Source organism: Macaca thibetana, chromosome 10 (assembly GCF_024542745.1).
Source record: "Macaca thibetana thibetana isolate TM-01 chromosome 10, ASM2454274v1, whole genome shotgun sequence".
NCBI classification, from domain to species: domain Eukaryota; kingdom Metazoa; phylum Chordata; class Mammalia; order Primates; family Cercopithecidae; genus Macaca; species Macaca thibetana.
The window spans coordinates 8,662,776-8,687,899 of record NC_065587.1 but is presented as its reverse complement, the minus strand read 5'-3'; the positions used below and the strand labels follow the sequence as shown (position 1 = coordinate 8,687,899).

Here is a 25,124-nt window from a genome sequence, read left to right as displayed (position 1 = left end):
GGGGAAGGTATGCATATGGGGGTAAGGGGTTATATAGGAACTCTCTGTACCTTCAGCTTAATCCTGCTGTGAACATAAAACTGCTTTAACAAAATCAATTAAAACACTGAAGGAACTAAAAGGCACTTGAGCAGTTGAGGTGAACTGCAGAAGGCAGAAGCGAGTCAGGAGGCATGTGCATATCACTGCCACTCCCCAGTGAAGGTCATTTCTGAAGTCAATTTAAGGAAAGACCTAGAACAATCGCAAGTACTCCACTCAAGCCAATCAAAAGGGGACAAAACAATAAAAGGCAAAATGACAAACATTTGCTGTCAGGAAAATATTTTCCTCAAGATACGTATTTTTCAAGTTTTGTGGTTTAGCCCTTGACACCTGAAATCTATCATTTTAACTGTATTAATGCCAAGACCAGAATGAGAATGCAACTAGCTCAAAAAAGCCATCATTTCTATGCAGGTCCTGTTCAGTTGCCCAAGCTTGGTCCTATGGCCGACACAATGCACCCACCCACACCTCCATCCTGGCGGAGTGAAATGAGAAATGGACTGCTTCATGTAGCTATTAAAACACCATTAATCTGCCATTTCTGCTGCCCTAAATTGATGAACACAGAACTCATTTATAATTGCTTATTTCTACTTCACAACATTCCTTCCAGTATTTCTACTCTCTAAAAAAGTCCATTAACATTCCATTATTTTTTTATAATCCTTAATGTTGATTGGAAGTATGTCCTCATATCAACTTGAATAAATCTGACTGTCCCCATACACTGGCCACACTCTACCTGCCCAGAGGAGTGGCGGAAGAACTCTGAATTTTGTTTGCTTCCCAACTGCGTGGCCATCGAGAGGCTAGGAATGGGACAGACCGGATCTGATCATGGCCTCCTCTGGAGAACCAGAGCTACCTTTTGGGGATTAGAATGGGAGAAGGAAGAGACGCATTCGCTTTAAATTAAACAAAAGAAGGAAACAAGGTTAAAATGAAGTTTATTATTTTTTGGATTTTTTGATTTTTTTTGTTTTTTGTTTTTTTAAATAAAACTGTTTGTGAAACAGCTATTTTATCCCCATGGCAGAGTGACCCCTGAAAGATGCACTAACCCCTTCTTAAGGCCATAACAAGATTTTTTTGTACTTTTTTCTTTTTTTAAAACTCAGATATTTAAAAATTATACAATTTACAAAACAAAACAACACAACATAAAGAATCACGTAGCATGGGGCTGCCTATCTGACAGGTCCTCTTTTCCTTTATAAAAATGAAAGCAAAAAGAAAAAGGGGCTAAATGGGTGTTCCTGGTCAGCTTAACCCACTCTGATCACAGCGACAGTCCCTCCCCGTCCCTGCCTACAGCTCACACTGCCGGCTCTGGCAGCACAGGCCTGGGCCTCCTCTCATCCCCACGGGTACCTGTGGGTCAGGGCACAGCTGCCTGGAATGTGCTGAGGACAGGCGGCCCCAGAGGAGGGTCCTCCCTCGGTTTTGCTGCTGCTGTGTACACTTAGGGTCCCCACCAGCCACAGTGACCCAGGACACAGCTATGACCTCAGGCATCTGCCAATTTCACCCCCAAAAAGAAAAAGTTAAAAAAAATAAATAAATAGTGTTTCTGGAAATGAAAAAAAATTATTTTTGTGTTTAAACATCATTCCCCTGCTCTTGAAAACATGGACCGTCCCTATATTTCCCCCTCCCCCTAAAACCTTCCCACTTTGAGACAAATTAATGACAAAAGGATGGTTCTGGTGTGGTTTTCCTGCTTTTTCAATCCTGGGTCTAGTGTTTTCTGAACTGGTGTGAGACAGGCTAAAGATCAAAGCCACACACACCCCGTCCTTTATGAGATGAGGGTTTGTTCAGTTCAATTTCACATTTAAATTTCACTTGTCATCAGAACAAATTTGGAGATCTTTAACTAGATAATTTTAAAATAGAATCAAAAGGGATAGCGCACCTTTCATTTAAACAAAGTCTTTCCAGACTAAAAATAGATTTATATATATATATTTTTTATCCCTCCCTTTTAATTCCCCCCACCCTTTCCCCGTCATCCCACCCCTCCCCCCTCCCCCCACATTGTCACTATGGAGATTGTGTCCATGGAAACAGCCATTCCAACGTCTTGGGTCTTTCTTTCCCGTGGTGTCACCGGTTTGAGTGTGATGTGAGAACTTAGGAAGGAAGTGCTGGCATGGGCAGGCACGCGGGGCGGGGCGGGGCGGGGCAGGGTGTGGCTGCACGGTAGGACGATTTCCATTCCATCACGAGTGTCCACCACCTTCTCATCTCCACAGTCTCACCTGGAAGACAAGGGACAGACACTGAAGGCCAGGAGCCTCCACAGGGTCCACCACCAACAGCCACTGTTCCATGGTACCCCTGGGAGCTTTCAGTAGGAAGCCTGCACTCAGACCCCTCTGTAGATGTGCTGCTGGTGTGGGACACACCCGAGACCAATGCTGGGGCCACTGTGTGGCTTTGGATCTGGAATGTGATTAAAGGCAGCAATGACCTAGTGGGGGTGCTGGGGCCAGACTTTGAGGGCTCCTCAGGGTATATCTGCCTTCCTAGTGCATAAAGGAACCAGGACAGCAGAGAACTCCCTGACCTCAGGGCAAGCCCCCAGTTGTGGGGCAGCTGGTGGGGTTTTGCCAGTGTCGGACCCCAGCTGTGACTGAAACCTACAGTACCTGGTCAATCTGTGGAAGAACCTTCTCGAAGTCCGCCTCTTAGGACAATTTCACAGTTGCCTCTAGTCGACACAGCTAGCTGTTTTTGAGACAAATCTCACTCTGTCGCCTCGGCTCCCTGCAGCCTTGACCGGGGCTCAAGCAATCCTCCCACCTCAGCCTTCCAAGTAGCTGGGACTACCAGGTACACGCCACCATCCTCAGCTAATGACAAAGTTTTTTTTTTTTTTGAGACAGAATCTTGCTGTTGCCCAGACTGGAGTGCAGTGATACGATCTTGGCTCACTGCAGCCTCCGCCTCTTGGGTTCAAGTGATTCTTGTGCCTCAGCCTCCCGAATAGCTGGGATCACAGGTGCACACCACCACACCCGGCTAATTTTTGTATTTTTAGGAGAGATGTGGTTTCGCCATGTTGGTCAGGGTGGTGATCTGCCCACCTCGGCCTCCTAAAGTGCTGGGATTACAGGCATGAGCCACTAGGCCTGGCCCACAGTCAGTTCTTCATGCTTAAAAAGAATGCTCTTCCCACGGCCTCTAACAGGGAGGGCAGGATTTCTGAGGCTCAGACAGAGCGGGACTATGTTAATCCTCTCGACCTTTCAGGAGCCTGAGAACCCTAGGTCTCCCATCCCCAGGCTGGGGGGCTTCTCTCCTCTTCCAGTCCAGGTGCAGAAGGGGATTCTGATGGCCCACACAGGACAGATGGATTATACCAAAGGTCCCTGTGGAATGTTTCATGGGCCATCCTATATGGAAAGGTCTCAAAGAGAAACAGCAGTTTCCAAGGAATCAGTCCAGTAAAATTTCACCAGAAACCAGAAGTGATGGCAGCCTCGCCCCTCCTTCACTTGCTATCTGCCAATCACTGTGCTTAAGACTGTCACTGGGGCTCACCTAACTGCTTCCTCAAGCCCAATTTGGTGCCCTCCCCTTACAAATAAACCCCAGGAACCCAGGTGTCACCAGCCCTTTCTGCTTCCATAAAGTTTACACACACAGAACTGCTAAGAAGGCTGGGGCCTGCAGGAGCTAAGACTGAGCTATTCCCAAGCACGTACATGCACATGCTCTTGCCCACGGAAGTTCCTGACTACTTGGCAGGTAACACCAATGAGCAGGAACACATTCCACGGAGGCCACGACACATCACCACCACACGCAAGTAAAAGCAGGCCCTGGGAATGCAGGCCAGCAGCTGAGCTAATGGGCGCCTACCTCCAGGAACACAGAAGGGTGTCATCTTGTTGGGGTTGCAGGATGACCGTGGGAATCAAAGTCAATGCCCACAAGTACCCTGCCAGGCTCTGCTCATGGAGGGGACAGGGCAGGGTTTGCCCTCTTTACGAGTACAGAGCAGTCTTGGGCCTGCACCCCAATCTTGCTCATTACTCAGAACAGGACCCCACACCAGCTCCCCACTGAAGAATGAAGCATACGTCAGCAGCAAGGGTCTGCCTGGCCAGTTGACTCTGTGAGCTGCTACCTGTGGGCCCCTCCCTGGGGTGCATGATGGCCCAGGCAGCAGCAGTTCTTTAGCACCTGCAGCATGGGGCTTTGCCCTCCACAGCCTTCCCAACAGGGAGTGTTCCCCAGGTCTGACGACTAGACTAGCCCAAACACATGATATCCTGAATGTAATGGGACTCTAACTTTTCAAGAGTTGCTTTAAAAATATTGTTCCTTCAGTAGGGAAATTAGGAAGGAAAATTCTAGAAAGGCACTGGGCTAGAAGCTTTACAGATATTAGTTCACAGTGGATTAGTTCACGTGGACCTGCCTGACCCCCATCTTCAAGAGCTAAAGCTCAGGAAGGCGACAGGTGTAGCCCAAAGCAATATGGCCAGAGGTGGGACTGGGGCTTTCCTGACTGGGTCCTAGGAGCTGCATGTCCTAGGGCATGGGGTGTGGCTGAGAGACAGCTGGACCCCAGACAGCGAGCCTGGGAGCAGCCGTGGTGCCAGCTGGCCTGGGCAGCAGGAGTGACCTGCCGCCTCTATGCTGAAGACTGTCAATTCTCTTTTAAAGAACGTCATCTTGCTGCTCAGCTGCCAGCATCCAGGGTTTCGTCTTGGGCCAACACCTTCCCAGGCTCTCTCACTTGTTCCCTCCCCCATTCCCTTCTCGCTCACACTGTCCTTTCTGCTCCCCTTTGGCCTCATCTGTGGCCTGAACCTGGGATGCCGTCCTCATGTCCTTCCATATCAGACTCCAAGCCTGCCTTTTCCAATTGCAGCAAAAACTCATCATCTCAACACCACTCACTCTGGCCAGGATTTGCCCAGAGCCCATTTCCTCATTTCTAAAATAGACATTAATTCTGACTAGAGAGGAAGGATGTGAAGAGAAACCTAATTCTGAATCTATACTGATTTAGGGCACTGATGGTCAGGGTCCAAGAGCCCTTTCTTCTCTGGGATGGCACTAATTTCTTTTTTATTTTTTTCTTTTTTTGAGATGTGAGTCTCGCTCTGCCACACAGGCTGGAGTGCAGTGGTGCGATCTAGGCTCACTGTAAGCTCCACCTCCCAGGTTCACGCCATTCTCCTGCCTCAGCCTCCCGAGTAGCTGGGACTACAGGTGCCTGCTACCACGACCAGCTAACTTTTAGTATTTTTAGTATTTTCGTATTTTAATTTTTTGTATTTTTGTATGTTAGCCAGGATGGTCTCCGTCCCCTGACCTCGTGATCTGGCCGTCTCGGCCTCCCAAAGTGCTGGGATTACAGGTGTGAGCCACCGCGCCCGGCCTGGGATGCACTCATTTCTTTAACACAGATTCACCTGGCACTAGCATAGTTACATGCACCGCTCTGGGCTAGGCTTTGACAGATGTGGTTCCTGCCCATGTGGAGCTTACATTCTAGTGGAGAGACAGGTAGTAAACAAGTAAACGATCTGAAATTGTGGTGAGGCTAGGACGGCTGCAAGTGAGGAGAGGGGCAATGGAAACAAGGATTTAGAAAGGGAAAGGCTTCTCTGAGGACGCGGCATTTAAGCTGGGACTCAGGAGATGGAGCCTGTTTGCAACATGAAGACGGGGAGCTAAAGTGTTTCCAGCACAAGGAACTGTGTGTGCAGAAGCCCAGAGGGAGGCAGCCTGCCCCCTGAGGAGGTAGAGGAGGCCAGGGGCCTGGAGAGTCACCTGAGACTTCCACAGGGCTCTGGAGGCAAGGTGAGACGTTTCGACTTTTATTTGGAAGATGACAAGAATCTCTGACGTAGAGAAGAGACAGGACTGGAGGGAGGCCTAATGAAGATTGCACTTGGCTACTGAGCAGTGGCAGGGAGGCGGGCACTATAGAAGCTGCAATGCCTGGGCTGGTGCTGGTGGGGAAAGAAAGTGGACAGACTTGGGCTCTCCTCTGGAGGTGTAATCCCGGACCACCTCTAGACCAGTCTGGGAAAAACGTAATCTAGAATGTGACATTCATTCATACACAAATGGGCTGTGTGACATCCAGTTCCAGGGGCAGGGGCGCCACTCCCCGTGCCCCGCCTTGCTCAGCTTCCATCCATGGCTGTTCTTTGCAGGGTACGTAGCATCCAGGATGCAGCATTAGCCCTGATCAAGGTTATAGGTTCCCATGTGCTGGACCACAGGGCCTGTTAGGGGAAGCTGGGGCCTCCTTGTTTAATTCACGACAGGAGGAAGAGCTGGGCCTTCCACTGTCAAAAGCCCTGCCAACCAATGACACAAGCCAGCAAGACAATCCACCTTGGCAGAAGGAGACAGTGGGCAACCACAGGCCTGTGGAAGGACTTTTCCCCTCTGCACTCCTGGCGAGGGTCGGGTACCAGGTACGTCACATGCTGGGAGGCAGGGGCAGCATCTTTTAACCCCAAGTCTTGGGTATTTTTTGCTATAAGAGACAGCTACAGGGTTCAATCTGCTGCCTTGACCTCTCCAACTCCCATGAGAAACCCACAGCTAGGCATGGCAGACCAACAGGCTGAGAGTCAGTGTGCTGTGCTGGCACTTAAAGACATTTCCCAAGGGAGTCTCACAAGGTTGGCACTGCTATTCCTGTTTTTACAGAAGAAACTGAAGCAGAGAGATATGGAGTGGTCTGACTTTAGTCACACAGTACCTATCAAACCACTCTGTCAGAACATGGCACACCAGGAGGCAGACACACATGCACATCCACTGTCTGTTCCCTGCCTTGTCAGGGCACCCAATAATGGTGGCTCTCTGTCCCCAGCATGGGGCCCAAGATGAGCCCTCCTTTAGTTAGAGGTGTGATTCCAACCCCAGTCACCAGGGCTTCTACCACAAATGAAGGATGGTGACCACCCTCAATGTCACTCTGCTGAACTGGGAAACCAGGAAAAGGTATCTGCCTTGTGGGACAGCACATAAAAAACATTTCAGATGGACAGGACTGGATGCAGTGCGTCTATCCTCTCCCTCCAAGAGCTGAATGGTTCAACTTCAATGGACCTGAGACGACTCTATAATGGGTGAGGCCACTTCATCACTGTGCTTCAACCCAGAAGGATGAAGCTCATTGTTCTGTTGAAGAGTTGGCCGGGCACGGTGGCTCACACCTGTAATCCCAGCACTTTGGGAGGCCAAGGCGGGCAGATCACTTGATGTGAGGAGTTCAAGGCCAGTCTGGGTGAAACCCCGTCTCTACAAAAAATATAAAAATTAGCTGGGCGGGGTGGTGCACACCTGTAGTCCCAGCTACTCAGGAGGCTGAGGCGGGAGAATTGCCTGAACCCCAGAGATGGAGACTGCAGTGAGCTGAGATTGGGTCACTGCACTTCAGCCTGGGCAACATAGCGAGAATCCATCTCAAAAAAAAAAAAAAAAGAGTCAAGGGCCCTGTCAGGTAGGAAGGAAGGCCCAAGAATTACTAGAGAGGAACAGATGAAGAACAAAATCCCCAAGAGATTTGTTCCCCAGACCCAGGGCCCAACCCTTTTTTCTAACAGATGCAATTCCAGGATAAAAACAAAAAACACTTAAGCTCTTTCCTTAACCAGGTCTTCTAGGACACATTCCAGGAATACAACATCATGGTCCCCTACAGAACTTGACTCTAACCATCTGGGCCTGTGCTGGCAGAGGGGCGACAATGGGAAGGCACAGTGGCACCCTCAGGAGATGCAGGAGGGCCAACACAAAACAGTCCTTTCAAAACCACCCAATGCAATGGCTGCCTTTCCCTGAGGGCTAATCCCAGGGAAAGGAGCAAGGGCGGGCAGGCAGGCAGTGCTGCCCAGCAGGTTCTGGAAAACCAGCAGTCACTCACTGATGGTGGCAATGTACTCCAAGGCCAAGAGGCTTCATTTGCTCATCTAATTCCTCTGACCCAGGAACACATGGAATGGCTTCCACCCACCTCCCCCACTTTGCTCTGATCCCTCCACTGCCAGCCCTACTCCCTGGAAGAGGAAAGAGGAAAGGCACTACACTCAATGCTCTATCAAGAAGGCACTTAGCACCTGACTTCTCAAATGGTGCGGCAGCCCAGGGGCCTTCTCTGGAAATTAGTAGTGGTAACAAGGGGGAGGGCATGTTCCAGAAGGTGATCAGGCACATGGTGGTGCCGGAAGGGACAGGTCTAGCGTAGCTGTGTGAGTCAAACTCCTGAGGTTGACACAGAAGTCCTCCCATTTGAGAGAAATGACCCCTCAATGAATATTTCTGAGACAACTAGTCCTCCTGCCCCATCCTGTAGCAGTAAGTGCCACAAGGTACATTTTTGTTTTTCTTTTCTTTACAACCTATTTCCCCTCATGCCTCAGTGAGGAAGGGAGGGTGAAGGAGCAACATGGAGCTCAGAGGCCTGCAGCTTCTAGAGACCCAAGTCCTGTCATCCTGTTTTCATAGATGCCTGCCGAGGGCCGTGACCACAATCCCACACAAACTCACAGCAAGCACAACTCAATCACAATAATTTTTTTTTTGAGACAGGGTCTCACTGTGGCCCAGCTGGAATGCAGCAGCACGATCATGGCTCACTGCAGCCTCAACCTCCAGGTTTGATCAAGCAATCCTCCCAGCTCAGCCTCCTGAGTAGATGGGACTAAAGGCACGCACCACCATGCATGGTTAATATTTTTTAAAATGTACAGACAGGGTGTCACTGTTGCCCAGGCTGGTCTTGAACTCCTGAGCTTAGGTGATCCTCCTGCCTCAGCCTCCCAAAGTGCTGGCATTATAGGTAGAAGCCCCATACCCAGCCTCAAGATTTTTAAGAGTAAAATTAAATCAGATACTAAAGTCTACTAAATCTTTGAGGATTTTTCTTTCCTTTGTACTTCTGCAAAAAGGAATCCTTCAAAGTACTGGAAAAAAAAGATTTCAAATAACAAAACCCAAGAGTTCTGTTGTTTTCAAAGGAAAACACACCATAAGCTTTACAGTAATGGAGCAAATTAAAGAGAAGAGACCTTTGAGTAGAACCCTTTCTGAGATGGGAGAAAGAGCAGGGGCTACTGGCAAGAGGTGCCCTGCCCGAGGAAGAGACCTAAAGCCTGTTGTGCCCACTCACAAGGCCACCCCTGGCTAGCTGTGCCCTGAAGGAACAGTCACCCTCCACCCCATCAGCAGTGGACAGTTTAGAAGGCCCCAACTCTTTTCCACAGATATTCTAGGGAGCTAAGTAACCAATGGAAAAACACTGCATCCACCTGGTGGTGTCATCCATAGGATGAAATGCTGGCGGCAGAGCATGGAGCGAGCAGGAGGGCAGAGGCAACAAGGCCCGCTGGGAGCCGGGCAGGGTACAGGGAGCCCAGTGGCCCCGACTCACCTGTGCTTGCTGTCCTTTCCATTCCCACGAGCACACTGCCCCCCTCACCCCCGCTCCGACTGCTCTGTGCTGAGGCTGCCTTTCGCGGTCTTGTTCTGCAAGGGGGGGAGAGGGCACGGAAGGGGAGGCTGACACAGGCAAAACCAAGAGGAGACAGACAGGTGGGAGAGGACAGTGCGGAAATCAGGGAGGGCAGAGGGAGGACAGGAGTGGCACACGGAAAAGGAAAGAAAAGGCAGAGTCAGTCCTGACCGACAAACAGGAGACATTCAGACAGGGTTTTCTGAGGCAAAATGTGACCCTTAAAATGGGGAGTTCTAAAAATAACATGCAAATTAAGTAAAAATAAAGAGAATATAAGATCCTGTGACCACCCCTCCCTGGAAATAATTTTTAAAGAAGAGCATAAGCAAGCATCTTTCAGGAGCATTTTGAGGGCAGACCTTTCTGGACAACCTCCTCCTAGTACTTTCGGCCCTACTAGATTTAAGACTGTGAGTGACCAGTGACCACCAGGTGTCAGTGTGACCTCAGCCAGAGACACGGTGCAGCCCCTGCAGGAAACATCAGGTGGCAGTGGTCTCCGTTCTGGTCCTTTCTTGGGGCTCCTTCTCCGTATACACCCTCCCCATACACATATGTGGTATCCACAAACAGGCCATTCACCCCTCACCTCCCACCCTTTCCTAAAGGAAGCGACCACGAGACCACCTCCTAAATAAACTGGGAAGTGGAGCCGAGGCAGCCCATCCACTGCGCATCAGGCTGCTTCTGCAGAAGCACAACCTGGAAGAGACTGTAAGCTTCCCCAGAGCCTTGGGGTCAGCTTGACTTCTAGTATGGGAAGATGCCTTTGTACAGGTCTCAAGGTCTAGAACCAGACTTACCAAACTCCAACCTGTGAACTGGGGTTCTATTCACCTCAAGTGGAAATCGGTGGCTTGGTCGAGTTAGATATTCTCGCCTCTCTTAATGAACAGACAAACACCAACTCTCCCAAAACACATTTCTCCTGGGATCTCATACTACTCCGAGTGCTGGTCCCCATGCCACGGGTCTCCCTTCAGCATCATGCCCCTCCACCCTCCCAGGGCCAGGAGTGGACTGGCAGTTAGAGGCACAGGTGGGGACAGGCATGGGTGAGGCGCACCATCTGGTCTTCAGATCTTTCAGGAGGAGCCACCCTTGATCCCATCCCTGCTAGTAGCTCTTGGGGCCTCTGACTCACCTTGTGCTTAGGGCACCTCACCGAGAAGTTCTCCTCATGTAGCAAACAATCTGGAAGACAGAAGGGGACAGTCAGATAGAGACTTCACAGCTGGACGTATGTGTGGTCATACTGGCTGGGATTGACAGGGTCAGACATAAAACTAGGAGGTCCCTACACTTACTTCTAATAGGAAAACATTAGAGACAACCCAAGTAAGCTACAATACCTTAACATGATGGATATCGGTCACTTAAAAATTAACATTTTAAAAGAGTTAATGGTATGGAAAATACTCATGAAACAAAACTGCTTGAAAAAACCAGGATATACAAATGTATAAATGTGCTAATTTTATTAAAATGTTTCTATGCATTAAAAAAAGACTCGAGGCTGGGCATGGTGGCTCATACCTATAATCCCAGCACTTTGGGAGGCCAAGGCAGAAAGATCACTTGAGTCCAAGAGTCAAGACCAGCTTGGGCAACACAGTGAGATCCTGTCACTATTAAAAACAACAAAAAAAAAACAAACAAAAAAAACGCCAGGCGCAGTGGCTCACGCCTGTAATCCCAGTACTTTGGGAGGCGGATCACGATGTCAGGAGATCGAGACCATCCTGGCTAACACGGTGAAACCCCAACTCTACTAAACATATAAAAAATTAGCCAGGCGAGGTGGTGGGCGCCTGTAGTCCCAGCTACTTGGGAGGCTGAGGCAGGAGAATGGCGTGAACCCGGGAGGTGGAGCTTGCAGAGAGCGGAGATGGCGCCACTGCACTCCAGCGTGGGCAATAGAGTGAGACTGTCTCAAAAAAAAAAAAAAAAAAAAAAAAAAAAAAAAGACTGAAAGACTGGGCATGATGGCACTTGCCTATAGTCCCAGCTACTTGGGAGGCTGAGGTGGGAGGATTGCTTGAGCCCAGGAGTTCAAGGCTTCAGTAAGCTACAATCACATCACTGCACTATAGCCTGGGCAAGCAAGACTCTGTCTTTATAAAAAAAAAAAAAAAAAAAAAAAAAAAAAAAAGCTGGCGTAGTGGCTCACACTTGTAATCCCAGCACTTTGGAAGGCCGAGGTGGGCGGATCACAAGATCAGGAAATCAAGACCAGCCTGGCCAACATGGTGAAACCCTGTCTCTATTAAAAATACAAAAATTAGCTGGGTGTGGTGGCACATGCCTGTAATGCCAGCTACTCGGGAGGCTGAGGCAGAAGAATCACTTGAACCAGGGAGTCAGAGGTTGCAGTGAGCTGAGATCACACCACTGCACTCTAGCCTGGTGACATAGCGAGACTCCGTCTCAAAAAAAAAAAAAAAAAAAAAAAAAAGACCGAAAGAAAATCTACGAATATACAACAATAATTCTCTTTGGGTAATAAGATACAGCTGATTTAAATTTGATCTTTTCTATATTCCCATGATATCACCAATAAATGCTATTTTAAAAATCCCTGATTCTAGGCTAACCCCATTTCCCAGGCTCAAGCCAAAGCTTCCTTGTAAAAACACTTTAAAATCTGGAAGCGCTTTTTTTTTTTTTTGAGACGGAGTCTCGCTCTGTCACCCAGGCTGGAGTGCAGTGGCCGGATCTCAGCTCACTGCAAGCTCCGCCTCCCGGGTTTACGCCATTCTCCTGCCTCAGCCTCCCGAGTAGCTGGGACTACAGGCGCCCGCCACCTTGCCCGGCTAGTTTTTTGTATTTTTTTTAGTAGAGACGGGGTTTCACCGTGTTCGCCAGGATGGTCTCGATCTCCTGACCTTGTGATCCGCCCGTCTCGGCCTCCCAAAGTGCTGGGATTACAGGCTTGAGCCACCGCGCCCGGCCTGCGCTTTTTCTTCTCTGTACAGAGAAAGCCCAGGTGTCTGAGACAGAAAGGTGGCCAGGCCCAAGAGCCCCACTGTCACCTTTGCCCTATGACCCATGGAGACACAGAAGCCTCCAACACAAATCACATAATCCACGCTAAATGCTTCAGAGGAAGGTAAAATCCCATGAGGATGCTTTTAATCCTTGGAGGAAAAATGATTCATTCCAACTTGTAACATGATGACAGCATCCTGGATGGCAGCAAAGACACATCTTCCTCCAGGTGAGTTGAGCTCTCGCCCAAGGGTAGTGCAAGGAAATCTAATTAATGAGTTCACTCTGCACACCACAGCTCCTGGAGACCGACAGCCAGGTCACTGGTGCAAAACGCGGTGGCAGAATGTTAATAAACATTGATAACACATTCTCAGAGAGCTCCCAGGCACCATTGCAGGAGACAGCCATGGTACTTAACCTTGTTAAATTTAAACTGAGATCCAGACTAGCAGTCTGTGTGCCTGCAGATTAAGTGCAATAGTAATAAGCAATGAACATACACATGAAAACTTTTCAGGTCCCAGTATCCTAAAACAAATCAAAAGACCCTTTTATATTTGGCCAGACCTGGAACATCATAGCCTGTCTTTCGTTGGAGCCCGTGAATATCTAAGAGAGTGGCAGCAGCCTTCTTGGCTCTGTGGGCCCAAGAGCTCAGCAACTTACCACTAACCTCCAAGTGGTAAGTTGGGCAACACAGTGCTCCCGCAGCAAGCAACTAGCAAGGCAATAAATGAAATGTGTTAATTTAAAACCCACAAGTACATAGTGTGACCAAGACTCCTGCTGCTCCAATCTGCCAGAGAGTTTATAAACAGCAGGAGCCAGACAACTGGAGCTCAGGGGACATGCTCTCTTCTTACCTGGGCTCTGGCAGCAAGCACTATGCTGGCTCAGTTTCTAGTTTGGGCCAAACAGGAACAGTACAGCACAGGTGGGGCTTGGCCATGCTTATGCCACAGGGGTTTATACAAATGAGGATGGGGACCACACAAGCAGCAAAGGGTGCCATCAGAAAGGCACAGGTGGCTCAGTTCCCTCATGGCCACGGAACAGTGACCAGCTGTGATGGACCGTTAATAAAGCACGCCTCATGTTAGGAACTGTGTTAGAAGCAGAAAAGAGTAAGACACTATGAGTGCACACTAAAGACAACTTGAGACTAATGCCAGATACATCTGGAAACGAAGTCTCCTATAGCAATCTGCCTAAGGCAGTGTCCATCTCTGACAAGGCCTCCCATGCAGGAACACTGTGCAGACAATGCCCTACTCTGTTCTCATACATGTCCACAAGCCATCAGGAAGAGCAAAATTCCTGTTCCTGGCAGGGGCCAGAACCACAGCTAGAGAGCTCAGAAACCTGGAGGGCACAGGGGAGCTTCTCCTCTGACCAGTCCCTGCTGGGAGGGACAAGTGAAGAGCAGTAGTGTAGTAAAACCTCTTCTGAGGATTCTGAACAGGCAACTGCACCTAGATGGCCAGCCAGTCAAGGTCTCTCAATCTGTGTTCTTCAAGGCCCAGGCACCATCCTACACTGTCCAGAGGGCCCAGGCAGCACTTCTGCATAGTGAAGTCAAAGTAAACAGCTTGTGAGATCAACATCCAAGCTCAAAAAGACCCACAAGGTGGCCTAGTCAACAAGATGGCTTGCAGACACAAACAACCCCCTAGAAGAGAAGACCACTTTCATTTCTCTCTTTAAGCTCAAAGGCAGGGTGGATTTACTGATCTCCTCATTATAAGCTCTGTGAAGCTTCAGATACCCACATGCATCCACATGCTTCCAGGCTGAGGATGGTGGGCTCAAGGAGGGAGGTGGGAAAAACAAGAAGGGTCTAATGTCCTTTGGATCTGCTGGGTACCAGACACAGACTCCAATTCACCTACACTCTAACCCCAGTGTTACTATTATTCCTTATGTTGGCACATTGCAGGGCTTGGGACACAGGGGCCTGCCAGCTCTATCGTGCATTGCTGAAGGGTAGGCTCAGGCTCCTGCGCCATAAGGAGGGAAATATGGGGCTTTTGGCACTGGAACTGGCTTCTGTGATGCAGACGGCTATCCCTTGGGGAGGAGTCAGACTACCAGCATTTTCTAACGACCCATCCAGGGCTCTGACCACACAAGCAAGATCAAAGCCTGCAGTAGAGATAGCAGCTTTAGAATGCTACTGCAAGGAGAGGTACAGAAAGTAGAATTCCCAGCTGTGTTTTTTCATGAGAGTAGAAGAAAAAAACCCTCCACACAAGGTTCTTTACGCACAGTGGAATTATTAATGAGCTACCACAGCCTTTTTTTCTCTTCTAATTGTTGTGGCTCATTGCATTAAATACATTAATTAAAAAAGAAAACAACAAAAAACAGAGCTCATGCTCTTATTACTGTAACCCCCACCTGGAGCCAAATCCTGTGCCTATGACATAACAAGCAACACAAAACAGCTGACCACGATGTCAGGAATGCAGGGTCAACATCAGGTTGGGGGGAAGGTGGCAGGAGTCACAGATCACGAAACAGAGATTCTGTTTCTATGGAGACATCCCAGTAATAAAAGTTTTCCCTGAGACATCAACAGCTCTTTAAAGATCTGGGTGGTTGACAGCAAGGCAGAGATGAAAATGTTAAACTGTTTCTTACTCCATAGGGAGGTTAGGGATTCTCAAACCAAGGACTTATTTTTGTTATGATTAGAAAGAAAAGTCAATCAATAAACTTGTTTCCTGGATACAAAGTTACATCATATACAGAGAGCCAATTTCTAAGAAGACTGTGTGGAATTATACAAGCATCCATCCCCACAGAGCAGTGCATAACTCTGGGTCACTGTGACTTGGGTCATCAAAAAGACCACAATGACCAAGACATGGTCATCTCGTGAAACCTCTGGTCCCAGCTCTCCACATGAAGGAGCAAAGTGCACAGCAGCAGAGGCGGCAAAGCCAGAGGCCGACAACTTTAGCCTCACTCCTCCCAACCCAGAACCCTGTCTCGCTGGACACTTGGCTACCAACTTCTGTTAAATAGAGATGCTACCAGCTTAACTAGGCAGGCTACCAAGATGGGCCCCAAAACAGAAAATGACAGATACCATTTACTCACAAGCCCTCAGCTAATAAAGAAAAAAGAAAAAAAAAAAAAAAGCCATTTTCTTCAACTAGAAACAGAAAACTTTGTATTACTGGTCTCCCTTTCCTAGCCACTAGTCAACAGGGAATAAAACGCAATATTCTGATGTAACTAGGGGTCATGAAAATGAGAAAAGGCAACTGGTTGGCTCTTTTAAAAACTTTTTTTTATTTGAACAGACCTGTTCTTGCTATGTTATCCAGGCTGAACTTGAACTCCTGGCCTCAAGCGATTCTCTAGCCTTGGCCTCCCGAGTAGCTGAGATTACAGGTGTGAACAACCATAACTAGTTAACTGGTTAGCTCTTTGTTTTTGGAGATGGAGTCTCACTCTGTTGCCAGGCTGGAGTGCAGTGGCGCGATCTCAGCTCACTGCAACCTCTCCGCCTCCCAGGTTCAAGCAATTTCCCTGCCTCAGCCTCCCAAGTAGCTGGGACTACAGGCATGCGCCACCACACCCGGCTAATTTTTCATATTTTAGTAGTGACAGGGTTTCACCATGTTGGCCAGGCTGGTCTCGATCTCCTGACCTCGTGATCCGCCCACCTCGGCCTCCCAAAGTGTTAGCATTACAGGCGTGAGCCACTGTCCACATGTATGTGTGAATACACACTTCTATAAGAATCTAACTGGCATCAGTGTTATCTTCTCTACCTCTCTTGTTCTTTTTAACTGTTTCTCCTACAGAAGCTTGAGAGAAAAGAGGGAAGGAAAAGGTAAGGGCAAGGAGATGGATGTGAAAGGAAGGGAGACATGCTTAAACAAAAGTCAGGAGCTGCAAGTAATTGCTGCACTGGAAGGAAGGGTGGGCAGGATGAATTCTGAGACCTGATCCAAGTCTGTTGGCCCTGCTCTATGTGTGTTATGCCTCATGCCTGTTCCCATTATGCAGTCAGCCATGCCCTCTTCCCCTTTCATCAAATTCAAATCAAACCCCACCTCCTATGGACAGCGTGGCTGCCTCCGTGGACAGCCCTGCTTCTCTCCTGGGGAAGCACAGAGAAGGGGTATGCAGATGACAAGCACCGTGCTACTTGCAGCCTTCTCTCGTCACTTTTCCTCAAACGTGACCATAGGCATTATGGGGGCTGCCTGGGTGATGGTCTTAGACACATCTAATGCTCAAGAAGTAACTAGAGGACATTATGTCAACTGAAATAAGCCAGGCACAGAAAGTTAAAAGCTGCATGTTCTTGCTCACGTGGAAATTTAAAAAGCTGACCTTATGGAAGTATTAAAAAGTAGAACAGAGGATATTAGAGGCTAGGAAAGGGAAAGGAAGGGATAAGTAGAGATTTGTTAAAGAATACAAAATTACATCTAGATGAGAGAAATAAGTTCTAGTATTCTGTATCACTGTAGGATGACCACAGTTAACAACAATATATTGTATAGTTCCAAATGACCAGAAGATACCACATGTTCCCAACACAGACATGACATTTGAGATGATGGATATGCTAATTACCTAGGTCTGATCATTATATATATATTGAAACATTACTGAGCACCCCATATCTACAATTAATGTCCATTAAAAAAGTAAAAAAGGCTGGGCGCGGTGGCTCACATCTGTAATCCCAGCACTTTGGGAGGCTGAGGCAGGCGGATCACCTGAGGTCAGGAGTTTGAAGCCAGCCTGGCCAACATGGCAAAACCCTGTCTCTACTAAAAATACAAAAATTAGCCAGGCATGGTGACGCACGCCTGTAGTCCCAGCTACTCAGGAGGCTGAGGCAGGAGAATCACTTGAATCTGGGAGGCAGAGGTTGCAGTGGGCTGAGATCATGCCACTGCACTCTAGCCTGGGCAACAAGAGCGAAACTTCATCTAAAAAAAAAAGCAAAAAACTTAATAAACTTGAAATTAACACTCACCCTGCCACCAGAAAAGTAACTGGGGAAAACACCCACTAAAGGGACTAAAAGTCTAGGGTAAGAAAGGTGATTTTCCCAGGTTACTGAAGCTCTAAGTCAAAACGCAAGTCTTCTGCATCACTCACTGGATGGCACTTCTTTAACAAAATGTTTCCCTTCTTTCAACAGTTAACACATTGCAAAACATCCCCCTATCATCTCAACAAACAAAATACAACACTCTTTGTAATACTGTGATTTAGAGTAAGAAATACATATTTTAGTCTTCATCCCTGATTCCTGGCACAGACCTCCTAAAACCCATGTAAATTCCTGAGCAATTAGGGGTGCTAGGAGCATCTTTTCTTCTAATATTTGGTTTTTGATCCTGGTTCTTGACATGGAGCTCCTAACCCCTTGGAATTTCCTGGATAGGAGCACCTTTTGTTCTAATGAGGCAACTCTTGCTGGCTCCTGGATGGGGGCTGGGCACCAGAGAGACTAAGCTGTGATTAGCAGCTTGGAACTTTCAGCTCTACCCACCCCACTCCAGGAAGCAGAGAGGGGGTGAAGACTGAGTTAATAATTGATTATGCCTACATGATGAAGCCTCCAAAAAATCCATGAACTACTGGATTCAGAAAGCTTCTGGACTGCTGAGTATATGAAGGTACCTCGGGGGTGGTGCCCCTGGAGAGAGCATGGACACTCCATGCCCCTTCCCACATATTTGGCCCTATGTTTCTTTCATCTGACTGTTCATCTGCATCCTTTATAATGAGTAAACACAAGTGAAGTGTTTGTTAATTCTGTAAGCCATGTTAAACATTAATCAAACCCAATGAAGGGGTCTTGGAAAACCTAGTTTAAAGCTGATCATTCAGAAACACAGGTCAGGTCATAACATAGGGCTTGAGGTCGGCATTTGAAGTGGGGAGCAGTCTTGTGGGACTGAGCCCTTAACCTCTATGGGCTGCACTAACTCTGCTTGGTATCAGAACTGAGCTAAACTGTAGGACACCCAGTTGATGTTCAATGGTGAATTGCCTATATGATGCTATCAAGAAAGAAAAGTAAAAAGACAACTCAGAGAATGGAAGAAAATATTTGCAAACCACATATGCAGAATTACAAATTCTTTTTTTTTTTTTTTTGAGACGGAGCCTTGCTTTGTTGCCCAGGCTGGAGTGCAGTGGTGCGATCCCGCAACCTCTGCCTCCTGGGTTCAAGCGATTTTCCTGCCTCAGCCTCCCGAGTAGCTGGGACTACAGGTGTACGCCACCATACCTGGCTAATTTTTGTATTTTTAGTAGAGATGGGGTTTCACAATGTTGACCAGGCTGGTCTTGAACTCCTGACCTCATGATCCACCTGCCTTAGCCTCCCAAAGTGTTGGGATTACAGGTATGCGCCACTGCGCCGGCCTACAAATAATTCTTAAAACTTGACATTAAAAAAAAATCCAATTTTACAATGGGCAAAGGATGTGAATAGCTACTTCTCCAAAGATGATGCACAAATGACCAATAAGCACATGAAAAAATGCTCAACATCATTAGCCATCAAGGAAATACAAATAAAAACCACAATCAAATAACATTTCATACCCACTGGGCTGGCTACAATTAAAAAAAAAAAAACACAAAAAACACACACACACATGAAGTCAAGTGTCAGGGAGGAGCTGGAGAAAGAAGAACCCTCATGCACTGCCGGTGAGAATGTAAAACGGGGCAGCCGCTTTGGAAAACAGTCTGACAATTCCTTAAAAGGTTAAACAGAGTTACCACATGATCCAGCAATTCCACTCCCAGGTATACATCCAAGAGAACTGAAAACATGTTCACACAAATGCTTGCATGTGAATGTTCTACAGCAGCATTATTCATAATAGTCAAAAAGTGGAAGTAACCCAAATACACAGCAAAGTCCACAGAGATAGAAAGGATTGGGTCCAACAAAGCTTAAAGGAAAAAAAAAAAAATCATAAAAATTTTAAAAAGAAAACAGAATAGTGGTTGCCAGGGACTGGAGAGAGGGGAAGGGAGGTAAGTGCTACTAATGGGTAGGAATTTTTTTATGAAGTGACAAACAAACAAAAGAAACGGAGAGAATCAAACTGTATGTCCTAACCCTTTGGACGTTCTGGACACGGGTCTGTGGTCTTCTCTTACCTGCATCAACGGCACACGGGTAATGGTATCGGAAGGAGCAGCCTTTGTTGTAGCAGCCCAAGGTGGCGCCTGCCTCCTGGCAGTGGGAACATTTCTGAAAGGAAGGAAAAGTCAGGCATGTCAGTATCCCAGATTTGGCCCTCTCCTCCAGGCCTTCCCTGGTCCCCATCTGTTAGACCTCAGCACGTGTCTCTGTGGTTAGAGGAGTCTGCGGTGGCAGGATGGGCTGGTCAATTTCTAAACGCCACTCACTGACCACACCATGGGAAGGGATCCAGCAATAATGTTTTAGGCCAAGCCTCACAAATGTTCTCAAATCAACAACACAGCAGGATGAGATAAGCAATCCATGTCATAAAGGACATGCCAGAGTGGGGTTCCCAGCCCTGCCTCTGGTGCCCCCGCCATCCACCCACCCAAACACTCTGCCAGGCATTTCCTTGCTGCAATTGTGAACGGTCTGCAGATCTTCCCTGTTTACTTCTGCTGTGAAAATCTGGGGTAAGAGAGGGTAAGGTAGTAGAGTTATATATAAACCTTTTAGAATTAGAAGCGGAATTTGGTTTCTAGTTCTTGTATTTGTAAGATTTTATTTTTATTTTTGATCTACTTACCCCAAATGCCCAATACAAGTATATTTCCCTTTTCAGAAAATATGGGCTCCTGTGTGCAAATGGTATTTTTATACATGAATCTTATTTTAAATGCACCAGAAAACCTGCCATGAATTTCTGGCTAAGTGAGACATTATTTTGTAATTGAGACACTCCTCCTTATATGGTCAGGTTCTCTTAAAGTGGGGCACATCTCTGTCAGCCCTGTGATGTGGCTGCTGTGAGCGCTCATCCTGTCAGGGTAAGAAATTTATCCCATCAGCAACAAACATATTCATAAAACTCAACCACATGTGACCCTACTAAAGATGCTGGCTCTTCAGGCAGCAGAGGCACACAACCAGCAAGACTAGCTGGAAGAGACAGAAACTTGTTCCTGCTTCTATGAAAAATAAAAGTGTTCCCTAAGCAATTACACTGAGCTGGCTCAGGTCCCCGACACAAATACTGATGGGAAACGAAACTAACGCCAGCAACAGCAAAGCCCAAGTGCTCCCCATGCTCAGATTGAATGATCTCATCCAGCCCTCTGCACTACTCCACCTGGCAGGCACTCCTAATGCTTTACATGAAACTCTTGAGACACCAGAGGCAAAATAACTTGTTCCAGGTCAGAGCTGAGATTCTGGATGACCATCTCTGGCATCCTCAAGAGACAAAAGAGATAGGAAAAAGGGCTGGAAGAGATTAGTCCTTCAAAAGCATTGCCCTGCTCTCAGAAGACCAAGGTCCTTCTGGGTGCCGATAATCAGTAAATGTTTCTCATGTGCCCTCGCACCCTTGTTAAGAGAGAAAAGATCATTTGGTCCGGAGTAAACCAAGGACAAGTTAACAGCATTTCTGGTAGCCCTAGACTCTGTCTACCTTTGTCAGTGCCACAGAGCATCTCAGAATCAAAAGGACTCACTATCAACTTGAGGGAAGGAAGTATGGGTAGTCCATCGGTGGCCAACCTGCAGCCATGTCTGCTGCCACTTTCTTTTTTTGAGATGGAGTCTTGCTTTGTTGCCCAGGCTGGAGTGCAGTGGCGCAATCTTGGCTCCCTTCAACCTCTGCCTCCTGGTTTCAAGCGATTCTCCTGCCTCAGGCCTCCTGAGGAGTTGGGATTACAGGCATGTGCTACCACGCCCGGCTAATTTTTTTATTTTTAGTAGAGATGGGGTTTTGCATGTTGGCCAAGCTGGTCTCAAACTCCTGACCTCAAGTGAGCCACCACCACCGGCCTCCTGCTGCCACTTTCTTACTCAAGGAGCCCGAAGATATGGCCCTCCCTACCCCGGGGAATGAATCACAGTGAGTGGTGGCCATTTAGGAATGGGTATAATCAAGCATTTCTGGTAGGAAAGTCTGCAGGAAAAAGGGCTTCTGAAAACATTTTGCACTCCCACCGCCTTTTTTTTTATATTTTGAGACAATGTCTTGCTCTGTCACCCAGGCTGGAGTGCAGTGGCACAATCATGGCTCACTGCAGCCTCTACCTCCTGGGCTCAGGTGATTCTTCCACCTCAGCCTCCGAGTAGCTGAGACTACAGGGTGTGTGCTACTACATCCAGCTAGTTTTTAAAAAAAAGTTTTTGTAGAGATGGGGTCTCACTATGTTGCCTAGGCTGTTCTTGAACTCCTGGGTTCAAGCAATTCTCCCATCTCAGTGTCCAAAAGTGCTAGTATGAAAGTTTCACCCTCTCAAAAAGAGACAACAGGGAGGAACAGGGAATTTTCTGCTCAGCCACTGTGAGGGCTAGACGGTGGGATCTGTGGCAGCCACAGTATCACCATAAGGGGACAGCCCTGAAGACAAAGCCAGTCTGCTGAGGACAGAAGAGTGGCAAGATGGAGAGACCTGGACCTACCATGACACTGTCAAGCACTAAATCACCCAAACCCAAGACCAAGCCACCTCTAGCCTTGTTACAGGAAACCTGGGGGCTGTAGAAGGGTTAAGTATGCATGCTCTGGAACCTAAATAACTGCCTGGTTAAGTGGCTCCACTTTCTAGTTCTGCCTTCTTGGCCAAATTCCTAACCTTTGTTCCTCAATCTACAGATGTGGGACTAATAATGGCACTCACCTCATAGAAATGTCGTAAGGGTTAAATGAATTAATTCAGGCTTAAAATGGTGGCTGGGTCAAAAGTGCTAAGTAAATGTGACCCAAGATGACCATGTGTCAGACACATGCTAGATAATCTACAAAGACCACCTCATGAAAAGCAACCACACAGCAGGCCTTGTCACCATCCCAGTTTACAAGAGGAAAGAGAAGACATGGAGCTTAGATCTGAACAATGTCCATTTGCTTCCTAATTCAACCCCACAACCTGGCAAGCATTGCGCGAACTGCACGATGATTAATTTACAACATTGCATCCAAAGGGGAAAGACCCTCAGGGTATGTTAGGGACTCAGAGAAAGATCCTTAAAGACAGTTTAGTTCAGTGGTTTTTGAAGTGTGGTCCTTTGGAACAGCAGCATCAGCAACACTCAGGGACTTGTCAGAAATGCAGTTTTGTTTTTTGGATTATTTTTGAGAGTGTCTCGTTCTGTCGCCCAGGCTGGAGCGCAGTGGCACAACCTTGGCTCACTGCAACCTCCAACTCCCACGTTCAAGTGATTCTTGTGCCTCAGTTTCCCAAGTAGCTGGGATTACAGGCATGAACCACCACACCTGGCAAATTTTTGTAATTTCACTAGAGACAGGGTTTCAACATGTTGGCCAGGCTGGTCTTGAACTTCTTGCCTCAAGTGATCCACCTGCCTTGGCCTCCCAAAGTGCTGGGATTACAGGCATGAGCCACCACACCTGGCAGAAATGCATACTTTTGAGCCCCACCTAAATCCGTGTTGTGAGAAGTCCTCCAGGCTATTCTGATGCACAATGCAGTTTGAGGACCACTGGTCTAATTCAACTCCCCAACTTTTCAGATGCGGAAAAAAGAAACCCAGAGAGATACAATAACAGACTGAGCTAGGATTACTGGTTTCCTGAGAGCCATTTAGTGTTCTGTCTCCTATAGAGCAATCAGATCTTGGGATACGGTAGGTAGAATCCTGAGAACCTGTGATCTTATATACAAAATGAACTTTGCGGATGAGATTAAGGACCTTGAGATGGGAAGAATATGCTAGGTTATATGCTAGGTGGGCCAATCTAATCACACAGGTCCATAAAAGCAAATGACTCCCCCCAGAGGGAGTTAAAGTTGTCAGCTTCAGGGAGATCTGATGATTTGGCAGCAGGGTCATAGGTGCAATGCTGCTGGCCTTGAAGATGGGAGAAGGGGCAGGGATTTCCCAAGACTCACCACAACCTCTACCTCCCGGGTTCAAGCGATTCTCCTGCCTCAGCCTCCCAAGCAGCTGTTATTGCAAGCACCCACCACCATGCCCAGCTACTCTTTGTATTTTTAGTAGAGATGGGGTTTCAACATGTTGGCCAGGCTAGTCTTGAACTCCTGACCTCAGGTGATCTGCCCCCACCCTCAGCCTCCCAAAGTGCTGGGATTACAGGCGTCAGCCACCGCGCCTGGCCTTAGGTTCTTTAATGCAACAGACTTCTCCCTCATGAAAACACCTACAAGGCCGGGCGCGGTGGCTCAAGCCTGTAATCCCAGCACTTTGGGAGGCCGAGGCGGGCGGATCACGAGGTCAGGAGATCGAGACCATCCTGGCTAACCCGGTGAAACCCTGTCTCTACTAAAAAATACAAAAACACTAGCTGGGCGAGGTGGCGGGCGCCTGTAGTCCCAGCTGCTCGGGAGGCTGAGGCAGGAGAATGGCGTGAACCCGGGAGGCGGAGCTTGCAGTGAGCTGAGATCCGGCCACTGCACTCCAGCCCGGGCGACAGAGCGAGACTCCATCTCAAAAAAAAAAAAAAAAAAAAAAAAAAAAAAAAAAGAAAAGAAAAGAAAACACCTACAACTTCAGTAGGCAAATTCTGACATCAGGAGATCAATAAAGAAGGAACTCTGGGTCTATCTTCAACATCTGTTTTTCTTGTTGAAGAAACAGAGGCCAAAACAAAGTGACCTGCTAAAGATCACATAGTAAGTAAGAGAACTTAGAACTTCACCCCTTTTTCTTCTGAACCCCAAGTTCAACTTTCTTCATACCATACCGTGATGCCTGTTAGCCCCCTTCATTCACTCAACCATCCAACATTTGAAAAGTACTCTCTAGGTGCCAGGTGCCAAAGGTAGAATATAAATACTTATCTATAGTGTCTTCCATGTGTAAGGTTTTCCCTTCTACCCAAAAATCAATACCCAGGCTAGTACAATTTCTAATTAAATTTTTATTCTATACTTTTTACCTGAAGTAGCTATTTGCATTATCATCCTCCTATGCTACAAATAATATATTAAAGTCACTGCATAGCTAAATATCCTTTGTTTTTGACCACAATGTTACTACATTCACTCCAAGCAGAGGTAAGTCCATACTGCCCCCCAGGCAGAATGAGACACACTGGGGGCTCCAAGCATGATTTCTAAATTAAGACACATTTTAAAAATAAGGAATGGCCCAAACTTCAAAATTTTTAATAGTAAATTTTTTATTATGGAAGGGAATAAAAACTATTTGTAAAGAACTCTGACAAGAACCTTACATTTTTTGATACTCTAAACTTGGGAATAAATTATAAAAGGCATTATTAGTTTTGGGGCATGTTTAAACAGAAAGTGGCCCAGATACAGAGCTTGAACCTTTCACTAGCCTTTGGCATTGTCTCAGAGGCAGGGCTTGCTGACTTGAGGTGGCAAACTGCAAGGACTGAATCAACTAGAGTTGCTTAATCCTCATCTGAGGGAAGCTTCA

The 25,124-nt window shown here is 47.4% G+C and overlaps 2 protein-coding genes across 50 annotated transcripts in view; both read right to left on the bottom strand.

Annotated features, from left to right (window-relative positions):
• NDUFA6 (NADH:ubiquinone oxidoreductase subunit A6) overlaps window positions 1-25,124 on the bottom strand; it is a 321,526-nt gene that overhangs the window by 66,730 nt on the left and 229,672 nt on the right. For 2 of the 46 annotated variants that reach the window (XM_050806042.1, XM_050806080.1), the window contains exon 1: window positions 9,503-9,506. The exons of 43 other annotated variants lie outside the window; for them this stretch is intronic. The gene's annotated coding sequence lies outside the window, so the exon portion shown is untranslated. Of the gene's footprint in view, window positions 1-4,807; window positions 4,833-9,502; window positions 9,507-25,124 lie in introns of those variants that run through there. One more of the 46 variants, XM_050806027.1, reaches the window with a different exon arrangement.
• TCF20 (transcription factor 20) overlaps window positions 979-25,124 on the bottom strand; it is a 185,598-nt gene continuing 161,452 nt past the window's right edge. For 2 of the 4 annotated variants that reach the window (XM_050805801.1, XM_050805800.1), the window contains exons 3-6: window positions 19,697-19,790; window positions 10,692-10,741; window positions 9,464-9,591; window positions 979-2,309 (exon numbers count right to left, since the gene is read on the bottom strand). In XM_050805801.1, the coding sequence (XP_050661758.1) occupies window positions 9,508-9,591; window positions 10,692-10,741; window positions 19,697-19,790 (228 nt within the window). In that variant the 3' untranslated portion in view covers window positions 979-2,309; window positions 9,464-9,507. The remainder of the gene's footprint in view (window positions 2,310-9,463; window positions 9,592-10,691; window positions 10,742-19,696; window positions 19,791-25,124) is intronic. The other 2 variants (XM_050805802.1, XM_050805803.1) reach the window with 2 other exon arrangements.